This window comes from Pan paniscus, chromosome 7 (genome assembly GCF_029289425.2).
Source record: "Pan paniscus chromosome 7, NHGRI_mPanPan1-v2.0_pri, whole genome shotgun sequence".
Lineage (NCBI taxonomy): Eukaryota > Metazoa > Chordata > Mammalia > Primates > Hominidae > Pan > Pan paniscus.
In genome coordinates, this window is record NC_073256.2 from 47,559,924 (window position 1) to 47,580,158 (window position 20,235).

The following is a 20,235-nucleotide window of genomic DNA, read 5'->3' on the forward strand; positions in this document are numbered from 1 at the left end:
TTAATGGCACATCTGTACAATGGAATCTTATGGAGCCATATAACTACTTTTTGAAGGCAGCTTTATATGAATTAAATTTATATGAGGTGATATGGAATTCATAAGTAAAAAAGGTACATAACAGTATCAAGGGCATATTTATGTGGGGGAACACACACACATACACATGTATATGCTTACCTAAGCATAGAAATCTCTGAAAAGCTGTGTTAGGAACTGGGAAGAATAGCTCTGTGGAGGGGAACTGAGTGACTGGGAGTACAGGGGTAAGGAGTTAACTACACAGCCTAATGTGTCTTTCTAAATTTCATACTATGTACTTGTATTATATATTTGAAAAATAAAGTGTAATAGGAAGGGGGAGAGAGACCAAAAGAAATCAATCTGCCTTGTAAGATTAAAAAGAAAGAAAGAAAAGGAAGAAAAACTTAGGTTTATACAGTCCAGACCTGCTTTTGAGAAGCAGGTAGAAAATAAGTTGTCAGTGATTTTTATCAAGTAATTCTTTTATTTCATAATTTTTTTTTCTGTCTAGGAAAGATAGCTCATTAGGGTAAATGTAAATAATGTGATCCCTTTACATATATTCTGAGAAGAAAATGCAAAATTAAGAAAAGTCACAAAACGAAAAACTACTTTTTCTTTTTTCTTCTGTAAATTTAAGCATTTAGAAAACAAAAATGTTTGTATATTCTGTGACTCTATTCCTGGGCGTTGGAGCATTTCTCTTTGTATACTTTGAGTGAAGTCCTTTTGTTGTTGTTGAGACAGAGTCTAGCTCTGCCACCAGGCTGCAGTGCAGTGGCGCAATCTTGGCTCACTGCAACTTCTGCCTTTTGGGTTCAAGCAATTCTCCTGCCTCAGCCTCAGGAGTAGCTGGGATTACAGGCACGTGCCGCCACGCCCAGCTGATTTTTGTGTTTTTAGTAGAGATGGGGTTTCACCATTTTGGCCAGGCTGGTCTTGAACTCCTGACCTCGTGATCCACCCACCTCGGCTTCCCAAAGTGCTGGGATTATAGGCATGAGCCACCGCACCCAGCGGAAGTTCTTTTTTTCAACCTCTTCAGTCTGGATCCAGTTGGATATGGCTTTTGGTTTTTTGTAAGTTTCTCTTTAAGTGGACTCATCAAGAAAAATAATAGAATGGATATTTAGGTTAATTTTACTGATAACCCGATTGATATAGTGTAGTTCTCTGATAACAGACTCATCATCAGAATTTACCAGCATAAATGAAAGCCTGCCAAGGCATATTAATAAAATAGGCTGATGGAAACTAATCAAATACATTTTATCTTGTTTCTTATGAAAACACTTACAAGAAAATACCTATTTTTTTTTTAAAAGTGAGTGCTAAATTCAGCATGGTTGACATCAAAAGTCCCTTTATTTAATCAAATTAAGTTCACAGTCTTTTTCCCTTGTCTAATTTAAACATTACTATAGCAGACAGGGTTTGCTGAGTTCCTCTTGGCATGTGGTGCATATTCTGCATGCTTCTAAACAATTAAATAAAATTTGCCAAGAGGGTTATGCAGCAAATACATGAGATAAATGTCATCAGAAGAAACGTCCAGTCCTTCACTTGCAGAGTGTTAGATCTCAGGGAAACGTGTGTGACATGGGGGAAGATGTGAAATTACTTTTGGAGAGGTTAGTTCCTATGGATGGCGTAGTAATGATGTGCTTATAGTCCCTCACCCAGAGCTAACCCTGATCAGCAAGGACATTATGATATATGTAAAGAGAACACTTACCAAAATTTTTATATGTCTTAACAAGTTATAAAAAGAGTTTTGGGTTTTTTTTTTTTCCCTCATGGGTTTAGATTTGCTAGGTGAAGGTGCAAAATTTTGTTTTAATGGAAACTTAGATGGGGGGAAAAAAGATTTCTGTAAGGAAATAGACAACACACTTTTCCTGTTAGGACCTTAGCCAACCCAGAATTCCTGTATTTTACTTCAGAGGAGTTTAAAGGCTTATATACATTGTTCCTGCATTCTAGTGTCTTTGTGTTTTTCTGTTAGAGTCAGTAATTTTGAACTCGCTCTTGCTTTTCATCCATTTCAACCAAAGCAAGATGAACTAAGGTTTCCAGAACAAATCTGTTATTAATAGAGTGTTTCCAGAGTACTTTTTTGTGCTGTTTTTAACTACCGCTACATTGAAAAAGAAAAAGGAGCCAGAAAAAAATCTGAAAAGTAATGTAACATTATGTTTTAAAGTACGTATTTTGATGAATTTAAGATTATTCATTTTTCACCTTCTGTGTGTAAACTGTCTTGATTTCTTTTTTTTCCCCCACCCCGAGATGGAGTATCACTCTGTCGCCCAGGCTGGAGTGCAGTGGCACGATCTTGGCTCACTGCAACCTCTGCCTCCTGGGTTCAAGCGATTCTCCTGCCTCGGCCTCCTGAGTAGCTGGGATTACAGGCATGTGCCACTACACCCAGCAAATTTTTGTATTTTTAGTACAGACAGGGTTTCACCATGTTGGTCAGGCTGGTCTCAGACTCCTGACCTCAGGTGTTCCGCCCGCCTCAGCCTCCTAAAGTGCTGGGATTACAGGCATGAGCCACCGCGCCCGGCCTTGATTTCTTTCAAAATAACCAGGCCACTACTTACTTTTCTGTCTTCTTTTTCTCCTTTTTTCTTCTCCCCTCTTCCTTTTCCTTCCTGCCCAGTTTTATTTCATCTGAATTTCCTTCAGTTCTTGAGACTGTCTTGACAATACTGAATATTACAAAGAAGCATAATATTAATAATAAACCCCAATACCAAGAAAGAACCATTATTATTAGTTGGCTTATTTCCTTCAACCTCTTGGTTAGGATTCTTTCTGTTCTGTGTTCTATTTGTACCCATTTACCACTCTGCTTACTAAGGAGCATGCCGCAATTATGGATGTGGCCTACTACCTGGAATTCACTGACCTATTGCCCACCCTCCATCCTGAAGCTCTTTCTTTCTTTACAAGGGTCAGCCCCTGGACAAGAGGTTGTAGTCCCTTACTGAGTCTTATTTCTACCTTTATCTTGATCAGCCATGATAACCGGTTGGCTCTGTTTTAGTCCTTTTCACCCTTGCTGTAGAATAACATTTATATAATTTTAATTAGGTAGATTCCAGAGCTCTTGCTGTGCTGTAATCCCTACTTGTTTTCAGAAAAGCACTATAAGACTGTGAAACCCTCCAGCCCCCAAATTCCTGCTTATGTCTAAACTTAGTTAACTTTCAATTAGGCCCAGACTGAATTCTCAGTTTATTTTGGCAGAATGAAACCCTTTTAAATTGTTTAAAGAAGGGTTTCAGTTTAGAGTTTCATGTTGGGTAGAGCAGAAACGTTTTTAAACCAGGGGTTGGCAAACTTCATATAAAGGGCCAGACAGTAAATATTTTAGGTTTTGCAGGTTATATGATCTCTATCATAGCTACTCAGCTCTTCTGCTCCAGTGCATTCATAGCCATAGACAATCTGTAAATGAATGAACATGAGCATGTTTCAATAAAACTTTATTTACAAAAATAGGCAGTGGGTATAATTTGCCAACTCTGTTTTAGGGTGGGCTGTAAATCTCTAAAGCATTATATGATGACAAACTTACTTGTTTAAGCAGAAATGTTAAGTAGTTAAATATTTACTTTCCATCACATGCTATAAGAAATCACATACATATTAAAGGCTGAAACACAAAATGAAAGATATAAAGATACTCTGAGTGATATTCAAGCCCATTGGCCATAATACAAAAGACTGACAAATTTGACTGTATTAAAATTAAGATCACAAAGCACACTATAAAAAACAAATGACAGACCAGAAAAAAATTGCATTCTGTATGACTAGCAATTGCTATGATTTCTCTGCACCCATAAGAAGAATAACCCCCTAAAAAAGGAACAACAGATAGAAATTCACAAGAAAAGATATAAATGGTCAATAAACAGGAAAAGATGCTCATTCTTATTAGTAGTGAAGTCTCTATATTAAAGGGAAATTTTTTGCTGCCAAATTTATACATTTGAATAATTAATAATAGTGTATTGGGGGATAAAGGGAAATAAACAACTGAGGATGATTGTGATAATTTTTATTAGTTATCTATTCTTATACAATAAATTATCCACAATTTAGCAGCTTAACACAAACAGCATTTATTATCTCATAGTTTTCGTAGATCAGGAATCCAGGAGTGGCTTAGCTGGTTGTTTCTGGCTCAGAGTTCTGTAGAGGTTGCCATCCAGCTGTCAGCCTGGGCTGCAGTCATTGGGACTGGATGGTCCACTTGGAAACTCACTCATGTGGATGTGGACAGGTCCCAGGTCCTCACTGCCTATTGGTCAGAGACATCAGTTCCTCACAACATGGGCCTCACCATCCACCGCCTGAGTGTCCTCACACGGCAGCTAGTTTTCCCTTGAGTGAATAAGAGAGAAAGCATCCAAGACAGATGTCACAGTGTCTTCTGTATTCTGATCCTGGAAGTGACATACCATCACTGCCACATGCTGTTGGTCGCACAGCCTAATCATGGTGCAGTGTGGGAAGGGACTACACGGAGGTGTGCAGACCAGGAGGCAGGGATCCTTAGGGACCTTGGAGGTTGATGTCCACATTCCTGTGCTGGGACTGAATGTCTGAGGCCTTGTTTCTGTCTATCACCTGGTTTCTGCACTTCTCCATGTGGCATTTGCTGTGGCTACAGTGTCCAAGATGGCATTTTCTCTCAAATGCTGGCACCTGGGTGGAGTTGGCAGAAGACCCTGGGGACTGTCAGAGCATCTTTCACTCCATGTAGCCTCTCCACATGGCTATCCTGGGCTTCCTTACAACATCATAGTCTCAGGTTAGTCAGACTTCTTATATGGCCTCTGGTTTCCCCCAGAGCCAGCATTTTAGGAGACCTAGGCAGAAATTTCAAAGCATCTTATAACCTAGCCTTGAATTGTTTAGATTTTCTTGCTCAACAACCTGTCACAGGACTGGCCCAGATTCAAGGGCATGATTAGCCAGAGGTATGACTTACTGTGAGGAGCCGTCTTTGAAACTTGTCCCAGGAAACCATGATTGTGAGAGATGATGCTGACGTGTTCTAAAAGTAGTAGCAGTGCAAGGAATAAAAATTGATCTGATACTGGAAATATTTTGAAGATAAAATGAACTTGCCTATGAATTAGTTATGTATATGTGGGATAATTAGAGAAGTGAAAGATTAATTTGAGAATTTTGAGCTGAGTGGTTTGAAGAGGGTATCTATTTACTGAGATGGGAAAGACTGCAGGACAATAGGTTTGAAAAGCAAAATCAGGATTGATTAACATTTTGGACATCTGTGTAAGAGAATACATCTAAAGATGTAGCTATTAAGAAGGGGATCTACAATAGATCTGTAAGTCTTGAAGTAGAAATGCTATCCATGGTATTATTTGCAAGGTACAATAAAGAGAGTATTAATTCTATTAGGAAGAAATAAATATTAATATTCATTAATATAGAATTAACATATTTATTAATATTGCATAAACCTACATGTTCTAACATGTCTTTCTAGACCTGTGTTAAGCGTTTGAATTAAACTACAGGCAGAGAGAATTTTTTGAAGGTTTTTGATTAGAAGACCGATATGATCATAATTATGTTTTGGGAAGATGAATTTAACAGTGTAAGGAGTGAAAGAAGAGTGGGGTAGCCAGGGACTGAACTCTATGAAAGCATACCAAGTTACATTGAAAGTCTATGAAATAAGTTCATGGAGGTCACAGACAATGTTGCTTTCCTGGTTTTATTCTTAGCTTCTAGCCTAGAGCAAGCCACTTGAAAGGGATTTGTTAAATAGTGAATGAATGAATAAATGCATCATTGGCAGTTCAAGCTATTTGAGAAAAGAGTAATCTGAATTAGTAAAATGTCTCAATTATAGATATTTTTCATTGAAATTTTATTATGTTCAGGAGGTAACAGAATCTAGTATAGCATCAACAGGTAGACCTATGGAGACCTGATTTAGTTAGTAGACAAAAAGCATATCAAATATCATCTTATTTTCTTTCATGCTGTATTTCACTCTTTAAAAAAGAAAAGAGTTTACAAGAATTAGGGTTATTTTAAGTTTGTCTCCTACCTGCATAAATTCCTTAAGCTTATAACTTATTTGAATGGTTAGTAAAAGATTCTGAACATCTGAGGTATACTGTTCAAAAAGAGTATAACTATCAAGCAGGAATTTCAAAAGAAATTTTTCAGAGAAAGATACATTGATTAAGTTGTCACTAAGCCAAAGACCATACTTCCCTAGTCCCATAGGAAGTAGATGTCATATTGTTTTAAATAAACTGCAAGATATTTGCTAAAAGTGTCTTGTTTATTTCAGGCGCTACACTAAGTATGAGACCAGCCCCCATTCCAATAGAGGACCCTGAATGGAGACAAACGCCTCCTCCAGTCTCTGCCACATCTGGTACTTTCCGACTGCGACGAGGGAGTCGATTTACCTGGAGAAAGGAGTGCCTGGCTGTTATGGAAAGGTATGTGTCTCCTTTTTCTACGAATGATCTCCCAAACTTAGGGAAGACATCAACTCTGGATAGACTGGGGCAGTTTTCATTTCAAACAAGTAACTTGGTATCTTGGTTCTATCTCTAAAAGTACTTTAGAATATCATAAATGCTGTATTATAGAAATAAGGTGATCTTAGCATTGAGAATTCATAAAGCTGGAGTTAGCATCTGTCAATTTATTTTACTTATAATAGTGTCCCCAGTAATTTAAGAAATGTTGGAATAAATATTTTTTGAATTCAGATCTTTGTATTATATTTTGGAAAAACTCTTTGAAGTCTTCTTTTCATCAAAAATATTGAATAATTGTATAGGAGACTACTGAGATTTAACTTTCCTTTAATAAGGAGTATGGTCTAAGTAAGCTTTGTCCCAAAGGTTAAAAATACTTATTTTTGACTTTGTTTAGTAATTTATCCTCTCATTCTATCACCAGTACCTGATCCATAGTAGGCACTCAGTGGTTTTTTTTTTAAGCTGAATTTGACCGTAGCTTCAATTTTCCTATCTGAAATGGTATAAATTAGTTATGATTGTGAAATGTTTGGCATATTTAGCATAGATCCTATAGTAGAATTATCTTTTTAGTTATCTACTTGTAAGTGATGTTTACAGAATTTTGTTTCAATGGAATTTTGTTTATATGCAATTAGGTAATAATGTTACAGCTGTACGTTTTTCTTATCTGACCTGACTAGTAGAATTGGTATATTGGACAGAGCACTGGAGTCAGAGTCAGAAGACCTATACCCAACTAACTTTGTTTAGGTCACAAACTCTCAGCTGTAACTTCATGTCTAAAATGAAATTTTTTGATAGCCAATATGTCATCTAAGACTTTTGCCATCTCTCATCCTGCTACTTTCTGATTATTTCCCAGCTCATGAACTTCACTACCTGAAAGAGAGGGAGATTTAAAATGCCGAAATTCAGATGTTTTTGTTCATGTGATATAGTTGAAATTAATAGGTTTGCTTAAGGTGAAGGTGAGATCCAGTATCCAAAATGAGACTATAGGTTATCCACTGATGTTGTCATCTATTCCTTTCCTTGCTCTCTTTATTATAGATAAGAGCAGAAGCCATTTATTGAATAATGAATCCTTATATGCTTGAGTCATTAAAGTGAAAGAATGAGACATTATTGTCCTGGAGACCTGACATTTACAATCTGCTCTGCTTTTCTCATCTAGAAATTTTTATTCTTTTTGAAAATTTCTTTAGAACTTGGCACACAGCAGATGAGAATTAAAATAATGTCTAACTTAAATTGCAACATTGTACATTTTCCTTTAGGTATTAGTTTCTACCTGGTGCTAAGTTCTAATTGTGCTAGTGACTTAGCCAGTTAGTTTTTTTCATGAAAATACCAGTATGTATTTATCACAAAATGTCATCATGAGAAAGAATTAAGTTAAAAATTGATGACATTAATATCAATAGGTGATATTCCTAATGTACTTTCAGAGTTGAACCTCAGAGACTTAGGGATTCTTATTTTCCTTGGCAGCAAGAATTAGTCACAGAATCACACGGAATTTTAATTAAAAACATATTGAGCATTTACCCTATGACTCCTATTTAGTCTTAATTTATGTTTTTTAACATTAATTTTAATTAATAAATGGCTTTATCTAATCCAGGAGTTGGTTATCTTTGGCTTAATTTTATGTTACCTGGCACAACTAGAAAGAGGATGTGGTTTATGCCAATAGTTGCAGAAGCACAGAAAGCCTTTCAAAATACTTAATAGTACAGAAGGTCACACAGTATGATTTTTGTTCTGTAAAAATGGAACTTTTTGTTATCCAAAATGACATATAAAATTCCTATCCTTAGTATGACGCATATTTTTTTCCTTGACTGCATGGGTAAATAAATACATATGCATAGACTGTAAAACCAGCAAAGTAAGCCTTACTCAAATGTTGGTATAAGATAAAAGTAAGGCTGGACATGGTGGTTCACACCTATAATTTCAGCTTTGGGAGGCCAAGGCAGAAGGATCACTTGAGGCCAAGAGTTTGAGACCAGCCTGGGCAACATAGCAAAACCCCATCTCTACAAAAAATTCAAAAAATATCTGGGCGTGGTGGCATACACCTGCATTCCTAGCTACTCAGGAGGCTGACGTGAGAGGATTGCTTGAGCCCAGGAGTTTGAGGTTACAGTGAGCTATGATTGCACCACTGCACCCCAACCTGGGCAACATAGTAAGATCGTATCTCAAAAATTAAAATGAAATTTTAAAAAAGTAAAAAATTATTCCATTCTTCATACATCAAGATAAATTTCAAATGAGTCAAAGAAGTGAATCCATATAAATAATAGAAGAAAACATGAGTGGTCCCTTCATATCCTGGCAATGGGAAAAATATTTCCTAACCGTGACCCAAAATCTAAAAACAATAAAGGAAAAGATTGATAAATATGATTACATAAATTAAAAGAAAAACTTTGGAGGGAGTAAAAGCTGAGCAAAGTAAAAGACAAATTGGAAAAAAAAATTGCAACTTTTATTATCCCTAATAAAGAGCTCTTAAAAGACCAATAATTCTATCTTTATTGGGCTAAAGATAGGAGAAAAAATGCAAGTGGTCCTTGAACATATGAAAATATGCTCAATCGGCCAGGCGCGGTGGCTCATGTCTGTAATCCCAGCACTTTGGGAGGCTGAGGCGGGCGGATCACGAGGCCAGGAGATCGAGAGCATCCTGGCTAACACAGTGAAACCCTGTCTCTACGAAAAATAGAAAAAAAAAAAATTAGCCGGTCGTGGTGGCGGGCACCTGTAGTCCCAGCTACTCGGGAGGCTGAGGCAGGAGAATGGCATGAACCCAGGAGGCAGAGCTTGCAGTGAGCCGAGATCGTGCCACCGCACTCGAGCCTGGGTGACAGAGCGAGACTCCATCTCAAAAAAAAAAAAAAATGCTCAATCTAATTGATAGTAAGAGAAATTCAAATTAAAACTACATTGAGATACTATTCTTCACTTATTACATTGACAAAAATCCAAAAGTTTGGCAACATTTTATATTGATTGGGCTATAGAGAAACAGACACTCTCATACGTTACTTGTAGAAATGCAAAATGAAACAACTTAATGGTAGGGAATTCGGCAATATCAAGGAAAATTACCTATGAGTTTACCCTTTGACTTGACATTCCTACTTCTAGAAAATTATCTTAGGGCCAGTGAGTCACACCTGTAAATCCCAACCTTTTGGGAGGGCTGAGGTGAAAGAACCACTTGAGGCCAGGAGTTTGAGACTAGCCTAGGCAACATAGTGAGACCCCATCTCTATAAAAAATACAAAAAATTAGCAAGGCGTGGTAGGGCATGCCTGTAGTCCCAGCCACTCGGGAGGCTGAGGCAGGAGGATTGCTTGAGCCCAGGAGTTTGAAGCTGCAGTGAGCTATGATCACACTACTGCACTTCAGTCTGGGTGACAGAGAAAGACCCTATCTCAAGAAGAAATAGAAGAATCTTAAAGATATACTGGCAAAAATATGAAAAGATAACAGCACTGTTTTTACTAATTTCAAAATACGGAAGATGACCTAAATGTCTATTTGTAGTAACTATGTCAATAAATTATAGCACATCCATGTATTGGATGTTGAAACCCATGTAGTGGAGTACTATGCAGCTAAAGAACAAAAAACTCTGTATACAGTGATCTCCAGGATATAACATTAAGTTTAAAACAAGGCAGAATCAACTGTATATAATACAAAGCTGTCATTTATGTATTTGCTTATAACTTATTTTAAAATGGAGGAATAAACCATAAAATAAATGGTTATCAATAAAAGAGAAACAACTTAGAAGAGAGGTAGAAGCTAGATTTCTCGGAAAATACTTTGTTTTGACCTGTAACTAAATTACATAATTATATATCAAAATTTAAAATCAGGGAAAAAATGGGGGGGAGGGGGGGAGGTGACCTTTAAAAAATAACTAAAATGAAACCTGTATATCAAAATAGTGCCTTAAACACCCAAGAATTATCTCAAATGTGTTTATAACACAGTGATTTCCTATACTTCCCAAGTGGGAAACAGCTTAAGAATAAAAAGAAACACCAAAAAAATCTTACACTGTTTCTACTAAATTTGGTATTATAGATACTGCTATTCAGGTACTATTTATATTTACATAGCTAGATAGGTATAGATATAGATGTAGGTACAGATAAAACAAATAGTCATATTAGAGTTATTAGGAACCAAGATTGTCAGTGCAAAGGAAAAGAGAAATATAAAATCAAAAGATTTAAATAAAACACTGTAGTCTTCTGTATGTTTGCATAGAGATGGAAATTTATCTTGATTTAAAAAAAAACAGCCTTCATGAGATACAATTCATCTATTTAAAGTGTACAATTTAATGCTTTTTAGTATATTCACAGAATTATGCAACCATAACCTCAGTCAATTTTAGAACATGTTTATCAGCTCCCTTCCCTTTTTGAGACAGGGTCTTGCTCTATTGCCCAGGCTGGAGTTCAGTGGCATGATCATGGCTCACCGCAGCCTCAACCTCCTGGGCTCAGGTCTTTCTCCCATCTCAGCTTCCTGAGTAGCTGGGACTACAGGCATGTGCCACCATGCCTGGCTAATTTTTATATTTTTGTAGAGACAGAGTTTTGCCATGTTGCCTAGGCTGGTATTGAACTCCTGGGCTCAAGAGATCCACCTGCCTCAGTCTCCTACAGTGCTGGGATTATAGGCGTGACCCACCGCTACAGCCCCAATTTTAGTAACCATAAGATTGATCAGTGAATTCAGTGTCACCTTCTTGATTCACTTATTAAAAAATCCCCTATTAACCATCTACCTAATAGTTTTAAAGCATTGATTCTTAAATCTGGATGCATATTAGGATCACCCAAGGAGCTTTTAAAACTATCAGGGGGCTTCACCCCTGATGGACTGAATCTTAATCTCTGGGTGTAGAGCCTAGGCAGAGATATATTTTGAAAAGTTTCCAAGTGATTCTGAAGTGTAGGCTGGACTGAGAATCACTGTTTTGTTATCTATCGACGATTGTTTCCCAGTCATTTTTCCATAAGGAGTCACAAGTTGTTGTATTGAAATTTATTTCTTGTACATTAATCAGCTGGAATTCTTCTGTAAAGAACTTTCCCTCATCAACAATTTGGTTACCCTGAAATGTAACTCCCTCACAAATGTGTGGCAGCAGGGAGGGAGCTAATATGTAAGTAATTATGGAACTGAGAAGTGAATGCTATTATGACAAAAGGAGCACGTAGAGAAAAGAGGAAAACTACACCAAAGTGGTAACATTTTGGGTGCATTCAGATGAGGGATAGGAGTTCATGAGTTAGAGAATCTGAGAAAAGGCATTATAATGTTAGGAGCATTCTTACTTTGATTATTCAGAACTTGGTTATACTGTGCATTCTATAATTAAACAAGCACCGTGCTTAATTATACCGTAAGCGTTGGCATTCGGGCCTTATGTAGGAGATGTATCTGATTAGATTGGTCTGTTAGATAATAGCGGTAGGAGTGTGGATAATGGACAAGAAATCAATCAAGTATGTATTTTAACACATACTACATGCATATAATCAGGGGGAAATAAATGTAAAATAAAATGTAAAATATATTTAAGTTATAATATCTGCCTTCATAAATCTTAAGGCAGTAATAGCTTACATTTGAATAGGAATTTAATTACTATACAGTTACTGATTTTATTGATAATTATATGAAATTATTTTTATTTAATCTTCACAATTCTATACTGTAGGTATGTTATTATTTGCAGTTTATATATAAGAGCCTCAGAGAAAGGAAGTGACTAACCCATATGCAAATGGATTAGAGCAGGGGTCCCTAACCCCTGGGCTGTGGACCTCCACACAGTAGGAGGCAAGTGGCAGCAGAGCAAGCATTACTGCCTGAGCTCCACCTGCTGTGAGATCAGCAGCAGCATTAGATTCTCATAGGAGCTCGAACTCTTCATTTTCATCCCTAAACCACCCTCCCTACCCCCCACCCCATCGGTGGAAAAATTGTCTTCCACGAAACTGGCCTCTGGTGCCAAAAAGGTTGGAGAACACTGGATTAGAGGAGGAATAGATGGAGGCCAGCTTAGGAAGCTATTAGAGTAACCTATGCATGACTGCTGAGGGTCTAAGCTATATTGTAAAAGCAAAAGGATAGAAAATGGATAAAAAGTGATAGATATCAGAAAAAAAATGGAAGAAAAACAATCTAACCTAGTCACACATTGAATGACAAAGCAGGAAATATGTAAGAGTTGAGCATAGTGATAGAGAGCCTCTGGGAGACAGTACCTGCCATTAGAAAATGCTTTCACTTTGGGCAAATCATTCAGCATCTCTGGGCCCCAGGTGCCACATTTATGAAGAGTTAAATATCATGATGAAGTAAAAAGACAGACTTCAGAGCCACACAGACTTAGGAATTAGTCACAGCTTCACTTTATGTTAATCTGTGGGAATTTCAGCTTTCTATAAAGTGGAGATGGTTATTATGAGAAGAGTTATGAGAATTATTTGAGATAATATGTGCAAATCACACAGTAGAATGCCTTTCTCATAACCATTGTTAGACCAGTGTTCTTTTTCCATCTAAGCTTCTTCTAGTTTAATGCTTTGACTGTGAAGTCACCTCAAGATTTCTGTGTTAGAGAGTTCAGTGGCACTAGAAATGGAGATTTGGGAGTCATCAATATATTAGGTACAGTTAAAGCCATGAGTGTGAATAAACTCTGGTTAAATATATCCATTTATACAGTTCCTGCATTTTTGCAGCGAAATGTGGCTGGAGAAAAACTTAAAACCCTGCTGACTGATCTCATTTTAAATTCATGACCGCTAACCTCAAGTGGGTCTTTAATTCTGCCAAGCAGAATTAATACTATACCTTTCTGGTTTATTTTTTCCCACTCTCCTGTAAGATTATTTCACACTTTCTTCTCTCTGTGCAAACTCCCCATCCTCATTCTCTTATGATGACCTTGCTCATCATGAAAGGAAATGAGGAAAATAAAGCAATCAGAGGAGACTGTCCACAAACTACCTACTTGCTACCGTGTACACACACACACACACACACACACACACACACACACAGTTTTCCTGCCTCTTAACATACCCAGAGCACTTCAATGATATGTATATTTCCTAGCGTGTGTCTTGGTGCATCATTCATATATACGTGCATTTTCTCCTTCTCTGACCTCATTCCACTGTGTATTCCACATATTTGACTTCTAAAATATTCAATTCCAAAAACATTTATTGTCACAAAGGACAATATTGTATGATTCCATTTATATGAAGTATCTGGAGTAGGCAAACCTATAGAGACAGAAAGTAGATAAATGTGTTACCTAGGGCTAGGGGAGGATAGGGGTGTTGGGTGGGGGATGTGATGGCTAAGGGGTATGTGTTTCTTTTTGGGGTGATGAAGATTTGTAAAATCAGTTGTGGAGGTGCTTGTACAACTTTGTGAATATGCTGAAAACTATTAAATTGTATGCCTTAAATAAGTGAAGTTTTTGATATATGAATTATATCAAGCTGCTTAAAAAAAAGGCATTTATTCAGTGCACTGTTAGAAGCTTCACATATACTTACCCTCCATATTTAATCCTCACTGCAGACCTGGTTTTTCCTTTTTCTAATGAGGCAGTCAAGGCTCAAAGAGGTTGAATAACTAACTTCCTAAGACCACAGAGCTAACAAGTGTCCCAGTCACATGTGGATGTTTAGCCAGTGCTATTCACAGATTTGAGTTCTTATTAACTAAGAAGAATGTTATTTTAATTTGGGTATATACTGATGGTTTTTAATTTGTGGACTTGGGCTTCGTTAACTCTAAAGTCTGATGTCCCTAGATTAATATATGTTACAACCTTCCATTTGTTTAAGAGCATATGGGGATTATAACAGGGAAAAGATGAAACAAGAATGGCAAAATGGTTGTTAATTGTTGAAGCTGGTATGTAGGGGGTTGTGGGTTTATTATATTTGTGTGGGTTTAAAATTTTTATAATTAAAAAGGATTTTGTTGTTTTTAAAAAGAGGACCTGACTAGATTTTAATGGATAAAATATATAATTGACTAATATTTATTCATTTTTTTAATAAAGCATTTGCTGTTTGTTAGCACTAACCTAGGCTTACCTTAAGTAGTTTACATATTCTCAAGGGGAAAAAAAGTCATCTATAGTGTATGTCTGAAATATCTGCATATGCAAATAATGTGATTCTACAATGCTCAAACGTGATTCTGCAAACCTAACTGTCCATTTGTTCATTCATTCAATGAAGTACTTACGGGCTGTGAGGCAAAGTGCTAGGGATAGAAAGAACAGATACATTTAAGGGTGAGAAGAGTGAAAGGAGTAGATCTGAAGAGAAGGTTTTTGTCAGAAGTGTTGAAGGCTTCATGGCCTAGGAGAGTGACTTCTAATGTACTCTTTCCTTACTAATCTTTCAGCATTTTGGGCTACATATTCCTTTATCTTTGGAAACAGGTGTGTCTCTGGAGCATTAGTGTATGTGACTGGGACACAAAAGAATAAGACCTGGCTATTGCACCTATTCTAGTCTCAAGGGAGGAAGGTAAAATAAGCCTCCAAATCTCCTTATAGGTTTTTCAACCCAACTAAGCAAGAAGGAAAGAGAAGCAACAACTTGGAAAAAAGCTTTGACTGGATGCAGGAATAAATGTGAGAATACCTAGCAGTGATAGGTAGAAGCAATAGAATATAGTGGTTAATAGTACCAGCTTGGGGGCCAAATTTGTGTGGAAAGGTTACTGATTGCTATAATTTTTAATCGAAGTGGCTGAATGATGACCCTGTATTTGGGTGTATCCAGGAACATGCAAATTAAATGCTAATGAAGGCAAATGAATACCTCTGTTTGTGTTTGTAATTAAAACTATTGTGTGTTTTATTTTTCTTATGGATAAGTATATTGAATGTGTTTTTGTTATTAAATTCTGTCCATGGTCATCTTCAGTGAGCAATATAAAACAAAATCATTAGTAAAGCCTAGAACCCTCTGAAATTATATAGAAAATATTTTGTTTTTGTTGTTTTAACCCCTGTCAGTCTCCAAAACAGCTTTAAAAAATTAATCCAAAATATTCTCCCGGGCAAGGAATCAGCATTAAAAATTTTAGCTTGAGAGTATCTCTTTCCCCCAAATTTAAGCATCTAAAAATGAGGTCTTAGAATAAAAGTGTGTCTTCATGAACAAAAATAGCATCACAACCACAATACTATAACGAACCAAAATTATATCATAGTTTTAAATTTGGTATCACTGCTGTTAACCTGACATGTATATAATCTGAATTAGAGACATGCATCTCTAGTAACCAAGTGGATTTTATTCAAGGATGCTATACATCCTGGGAGAACTAGCATGGAAGAGACAAATCAGCTTGTAAAGCGATTTCTAGAACATTGCTTGAGGTTTCTGTAATTTAATTTTCTTGGTCTTCACTGCATTTTGGAATTCTTCCCAGGACAGTTTATTAGTACATAGACTTTGGTTTCAGTCGCTTTCCTTTCTCCTCTTTACTTTTAATTTTTTCAGTGAAGGTTAAGACTAACAGTTCCAGAAACTAAATTCTATATTTAACTGCAGTCTGGGTGTGGTTCAGACAACTGCAGTGCAACTTGCCTAGTGTTTTGCCAGTCATCAAAACCCTGACCTGCAAAGAACATTCCTTTTCCTAGTCTTCTGACTCTGAACTATGCTGAGTGATGATATGATGATCTGCAGTAATACTTTCATATGTGTAAATAAAGACAAAAGAGACTCATAGGTTCAAGCTTCAAGTGACTGTGGAAGATCAGTTTCTTCTGTGTTCTTTTATAGCAATCTCTGAATAATATTAACCTGCCCTATTTTCCTAGTGTCACTTCCTGTTATTCTTTTATTACCTTTATTAACCACAGTGAGATTTTTAAAATATTTACCCAGGAAGCTCTCTCCACTTCTGCTCTCATTTCATGAAGCTATGTTTTCATTTAGTATATTTTTTCTTCTTGTTTGCTTTATATAATTTGAGGCTTTCTTGTCATTTAAAAATGAAGAAATAACTTCTAGTAGGATTTTCCGCCTATTAAAAAAACACTCTACTTCTTGAAGAGAATCCTGTTACTTTGCAAAATGCAAAAATAATCATGTTTTTCTTCCTTAGCAGTATCCTCAGTTTGTTATGGCATTGTGATAGTGATGCTATTTTGTTTATATCCTTCATTATTTTGTATAATGTTCCAATATTTATATCACTTATGCAGAAATCTATGGAGTTAGAGACCCTTTTAATGTCAGTAAGATTACACCTAGCCAGAGAAATAATTAGAGCAGAAATACTTATAAATCCTTTCTAATATTGCTCTTCTGAAACATTAAAACCTATCTGGATGTTTCTTTGGACAGCAGCTTGTGTCATGTGAACAATAAGTGACTTTTGCTCTTGTTGTACAAAAAAATATAAATTGTATCTACTGACCACTGATTCCATTTAAGCAGTCCAGGTGTAAGCTGAGAGCCTTCGTTTGATTTCATTTACCTATATTTGGTCACCATTACTGCAAAGAATAAGGAAGTGACCCTAAAGATCATCTAGTTCAGTTTGTTGTTTAGATCAAGAACCTGTAATTCAAAGAGACTAATTAACTTGGTTACATTCACAGAATAAATGAGATTAAGTTGCTTATTTTGAGAACTTACGGTTACGGGAACCGTAAAATATGATTTGAAGAATAATTCTACTCATTGAACTTCTCAGCCCTTTATCTTCCTTAACTTTTATGTGGTAAACATTTATTGACGGTTGCTAAGGTTTAGACTAAGAATTGGGACACAGAGATGAGGAAGACAAAAGTCCTTATTTCATTTAACCCAAATTTCTTCTCTTTGTACTTCTTGTTTCTCTTAGGCCCCCTTATTATTATTATTACTATTATTATCTTTTTTTTTGCTTTTGTTCCTAAACTCCTTTCTGTATCTTCCTCTTCCTTACCTTCTGGTACTTTAGTTTGCCAAAAAGACTTCTGTTTCTTTCTTTTTCTTTTCTTTTACACTTACTTCTTTTAAGCACACCCTCTACCCTCCAACTCTGTTGTTAGTTTTGTTGATTATAATGTAAAACTGAAGTATATGCTTTAGCGTATCTTATATTTTCTGAATAAAGTATTAGGTTCCAGTTTTTTTTTTTTTTTCATGTAAAAAGCAAATTGGTCAATACCTTTTGTTTTTTTGAGACGGAGTTTTGCTTTTGTTGCCCAGGCTGGAGTACAATGGCGTGATCTCAGCTCACCGCAACATCCGCCTCCCAGGTTCAAGTGATTCTCCTGCCTCAGCCTCCCAAGAAGCTGGGATAGGCATGTGCCACCCCAGGCCCAGCTAATTTTGTATTTTTATTAGAGATGGGGTTTCTCTATGTTGGTCAGGCTAGTCTCGAACTCCCAACCTCAGGTGATCCGCCTGCCTCGGCCTCCCAAACTGCTGGGATTACAGGTGTGAGCCACAACGCCCGGCCGGTCAATAACCTATTTTTAAAATCAATTAGTAAATGTTATATAATTTCTTAAAATGTCCTTCAAGTTATTAAAATTATATCACTCTATGATTCTAAATAATTTCCTGTTTTTGCGTAGAGCCTTTGTTTTCTCTGAGATTCTGTGGCTTTGGATAAGAAATTATTTCCCACCCTAGAATTAAATCTTTGGAAAATAACTGATTCTTAGTATAACAACATGAACAGACTAACTTCAAAAAACAAAATCACGTCCATAACTAAGCTCTGGCAGAAGAGCAGTTCTTCAGGACTGTGTTTTAATGCATATTCTCATGATCTATCTTAATACTTTGTTTAGCAATCAGCTTGGATTGTGGTTCCCTCAGTTTTTATGGTTATGCATTATAGAAATGAAATATCTTGAGGTTGCTGCAATCTGAAAATGGAAAGAAATTATTGTTCACCTACCTTTTTATCAGTCTAGGTAGTTAGAATTACTTCCTTCTTCCTTATAAATGAGAAAACTAAAAACTCACCTTCCTACTGCTTAGAAGAAATCACCTTCTCTTATTTTTCAGTTTATCTCTAAAACTTGTTTCAGTGCCTTACAGTTGCAAAAAGAACTTACATTTCATTTTCTTCTTTATTATGTTGCTGCTGAATTGAGCGAACTAGCTGAGGATATCTTCTTCATATCTCATATCAAAGAGCCCATGTGTCTAACCAAGATGGTGGTTATATTTGGATAGGAAATTCAGCGAATGTTTCTCCAGCTTCTTTACATTCAACTCTGATAGCTTTGTAGCAAGTGGCTAAGTCAGTGATGATGAATTTATTAAGTAGAATATCATTGTAAGATGACACATATGGCCTATGTAAATTTGAAGAAAATATAAATGAAATAATGTTAAGCAAAAGAAGAAACAGTATATTATTATAATAATGTAAAAAGCCATAAATATCCAAAGATAAATATTGAGAGAAATAATTTACCTTATATATTTAATAGTCTGTACATTTTTTTCTTGTCATTTTTTTTTTTTTTCTGATGACATAGTGGTTAAAAACACAGACTTTGGAGTTAGAACAACTGGTGCTCCAGGCCCTACCCTCTTACTCACCAGCTATGTGTCCTTATGGAAATTGCTTGTTATAAATGACTTTAATAACCATACCTATCTAATAGGAGTACTTTGGTATGGCTTTAGGAACATACCTTTTCTAATGGTGTTGCTCCTCAACACTGTGCCCCGTGCTGAGGAGTGTGGAAAGATTAGCTCCTAGCCCTGGCAGGCTCAGTCCATTGGAGGAGTCAGGTTAAAAATGTCATGCAAGAGATGTGTACCAAGTACAATAGGGACACAGGAGAGTGGTGCAAGGAAAGGAAACCCTGAGGTGACAGTGGAGTGGGGTCCTGGAGAGCAGTACAGTTTCAATGAGGTGAGAAGAGGAAGAATGACATGGCCAGTAGTGGGAGCAGCATGTGCAAAGGCACAGAGGCTGGAAAAATGAGGCTGCTGAGTGTCTGCTCAGTTGGGTGGGAAATGAGGCTGAGTGAGTAGGTTGCAGCCAGATTGGGAATGACCTTACATTGCGACATTTGCAACATCTGTCTTTCTCAAAGCATCCTATTTGTATCGGTGTGAAGTAAGTTCTTTTAATAACCAAAAAACATTTTTCTTCATCAGTTTTTGGGGTTGTTGGTGCCACTTTTCTCCCAGATATAAAACAGAAGTAATAACTCTTTGATGCCAATGATTCAAACTTTTTTGGGGGTGGGAGGAGGGGGGTGGATTTTCTGTTAATATTTGTAAAACATCCTGGGAATTAAAAAATTGAAACTGTTTTGAAAAATCTTTCTAGCCTTCTTTAAGACAGAAGCCTAAGTAAGATTCTCCTTTCTACATGATCAAGGAAACATCTTGAAATTCCAGTATTTTCAATTAGAAAAAAAAAAAAAATCTTTTGATCAATTTTTTTTTCCCTGCTGATTTGTGTTACACAGGTACATTGTTAACAAAAATTATAAAATTCAGTTTTTCTTTAACTGACTTCTATTATAAAGGTGCATTGCTAGGATGAAAATTTGGGCAATATCTTTGCCAGAATGAATTATTTCACCATCTGC

The 20,235-nt window shown here is 36.4% G+C and overlaps 1 protein-coding gene across 50 annotated transcripts in view; it reads left to right on the forward strand.

The window, feature by feature from the left end:
• The window catches only part of HMBOX1 (homeobox containing 1), a 177,555-nt gene that overhangs the window by 125,027 nt on the left and 32,293 nt on the right, over positions 1 to 20,235 (forward strand). For all 50 annotated transcript variants that reach the window (XM_055116409.2, XM_055116417.2, XM_063606703.1 and 47 more), the window contains one exon: positions 6,374 to 6,527. In XM_055116409.2, coding sequence (XP_054972384.1) covers positions 6,374 to 6,527 — 154 coding nt within the window. The remainder of the gene's footprint in view (positions 1 to 6,373; positions 6,528 to 20,235) is intronic.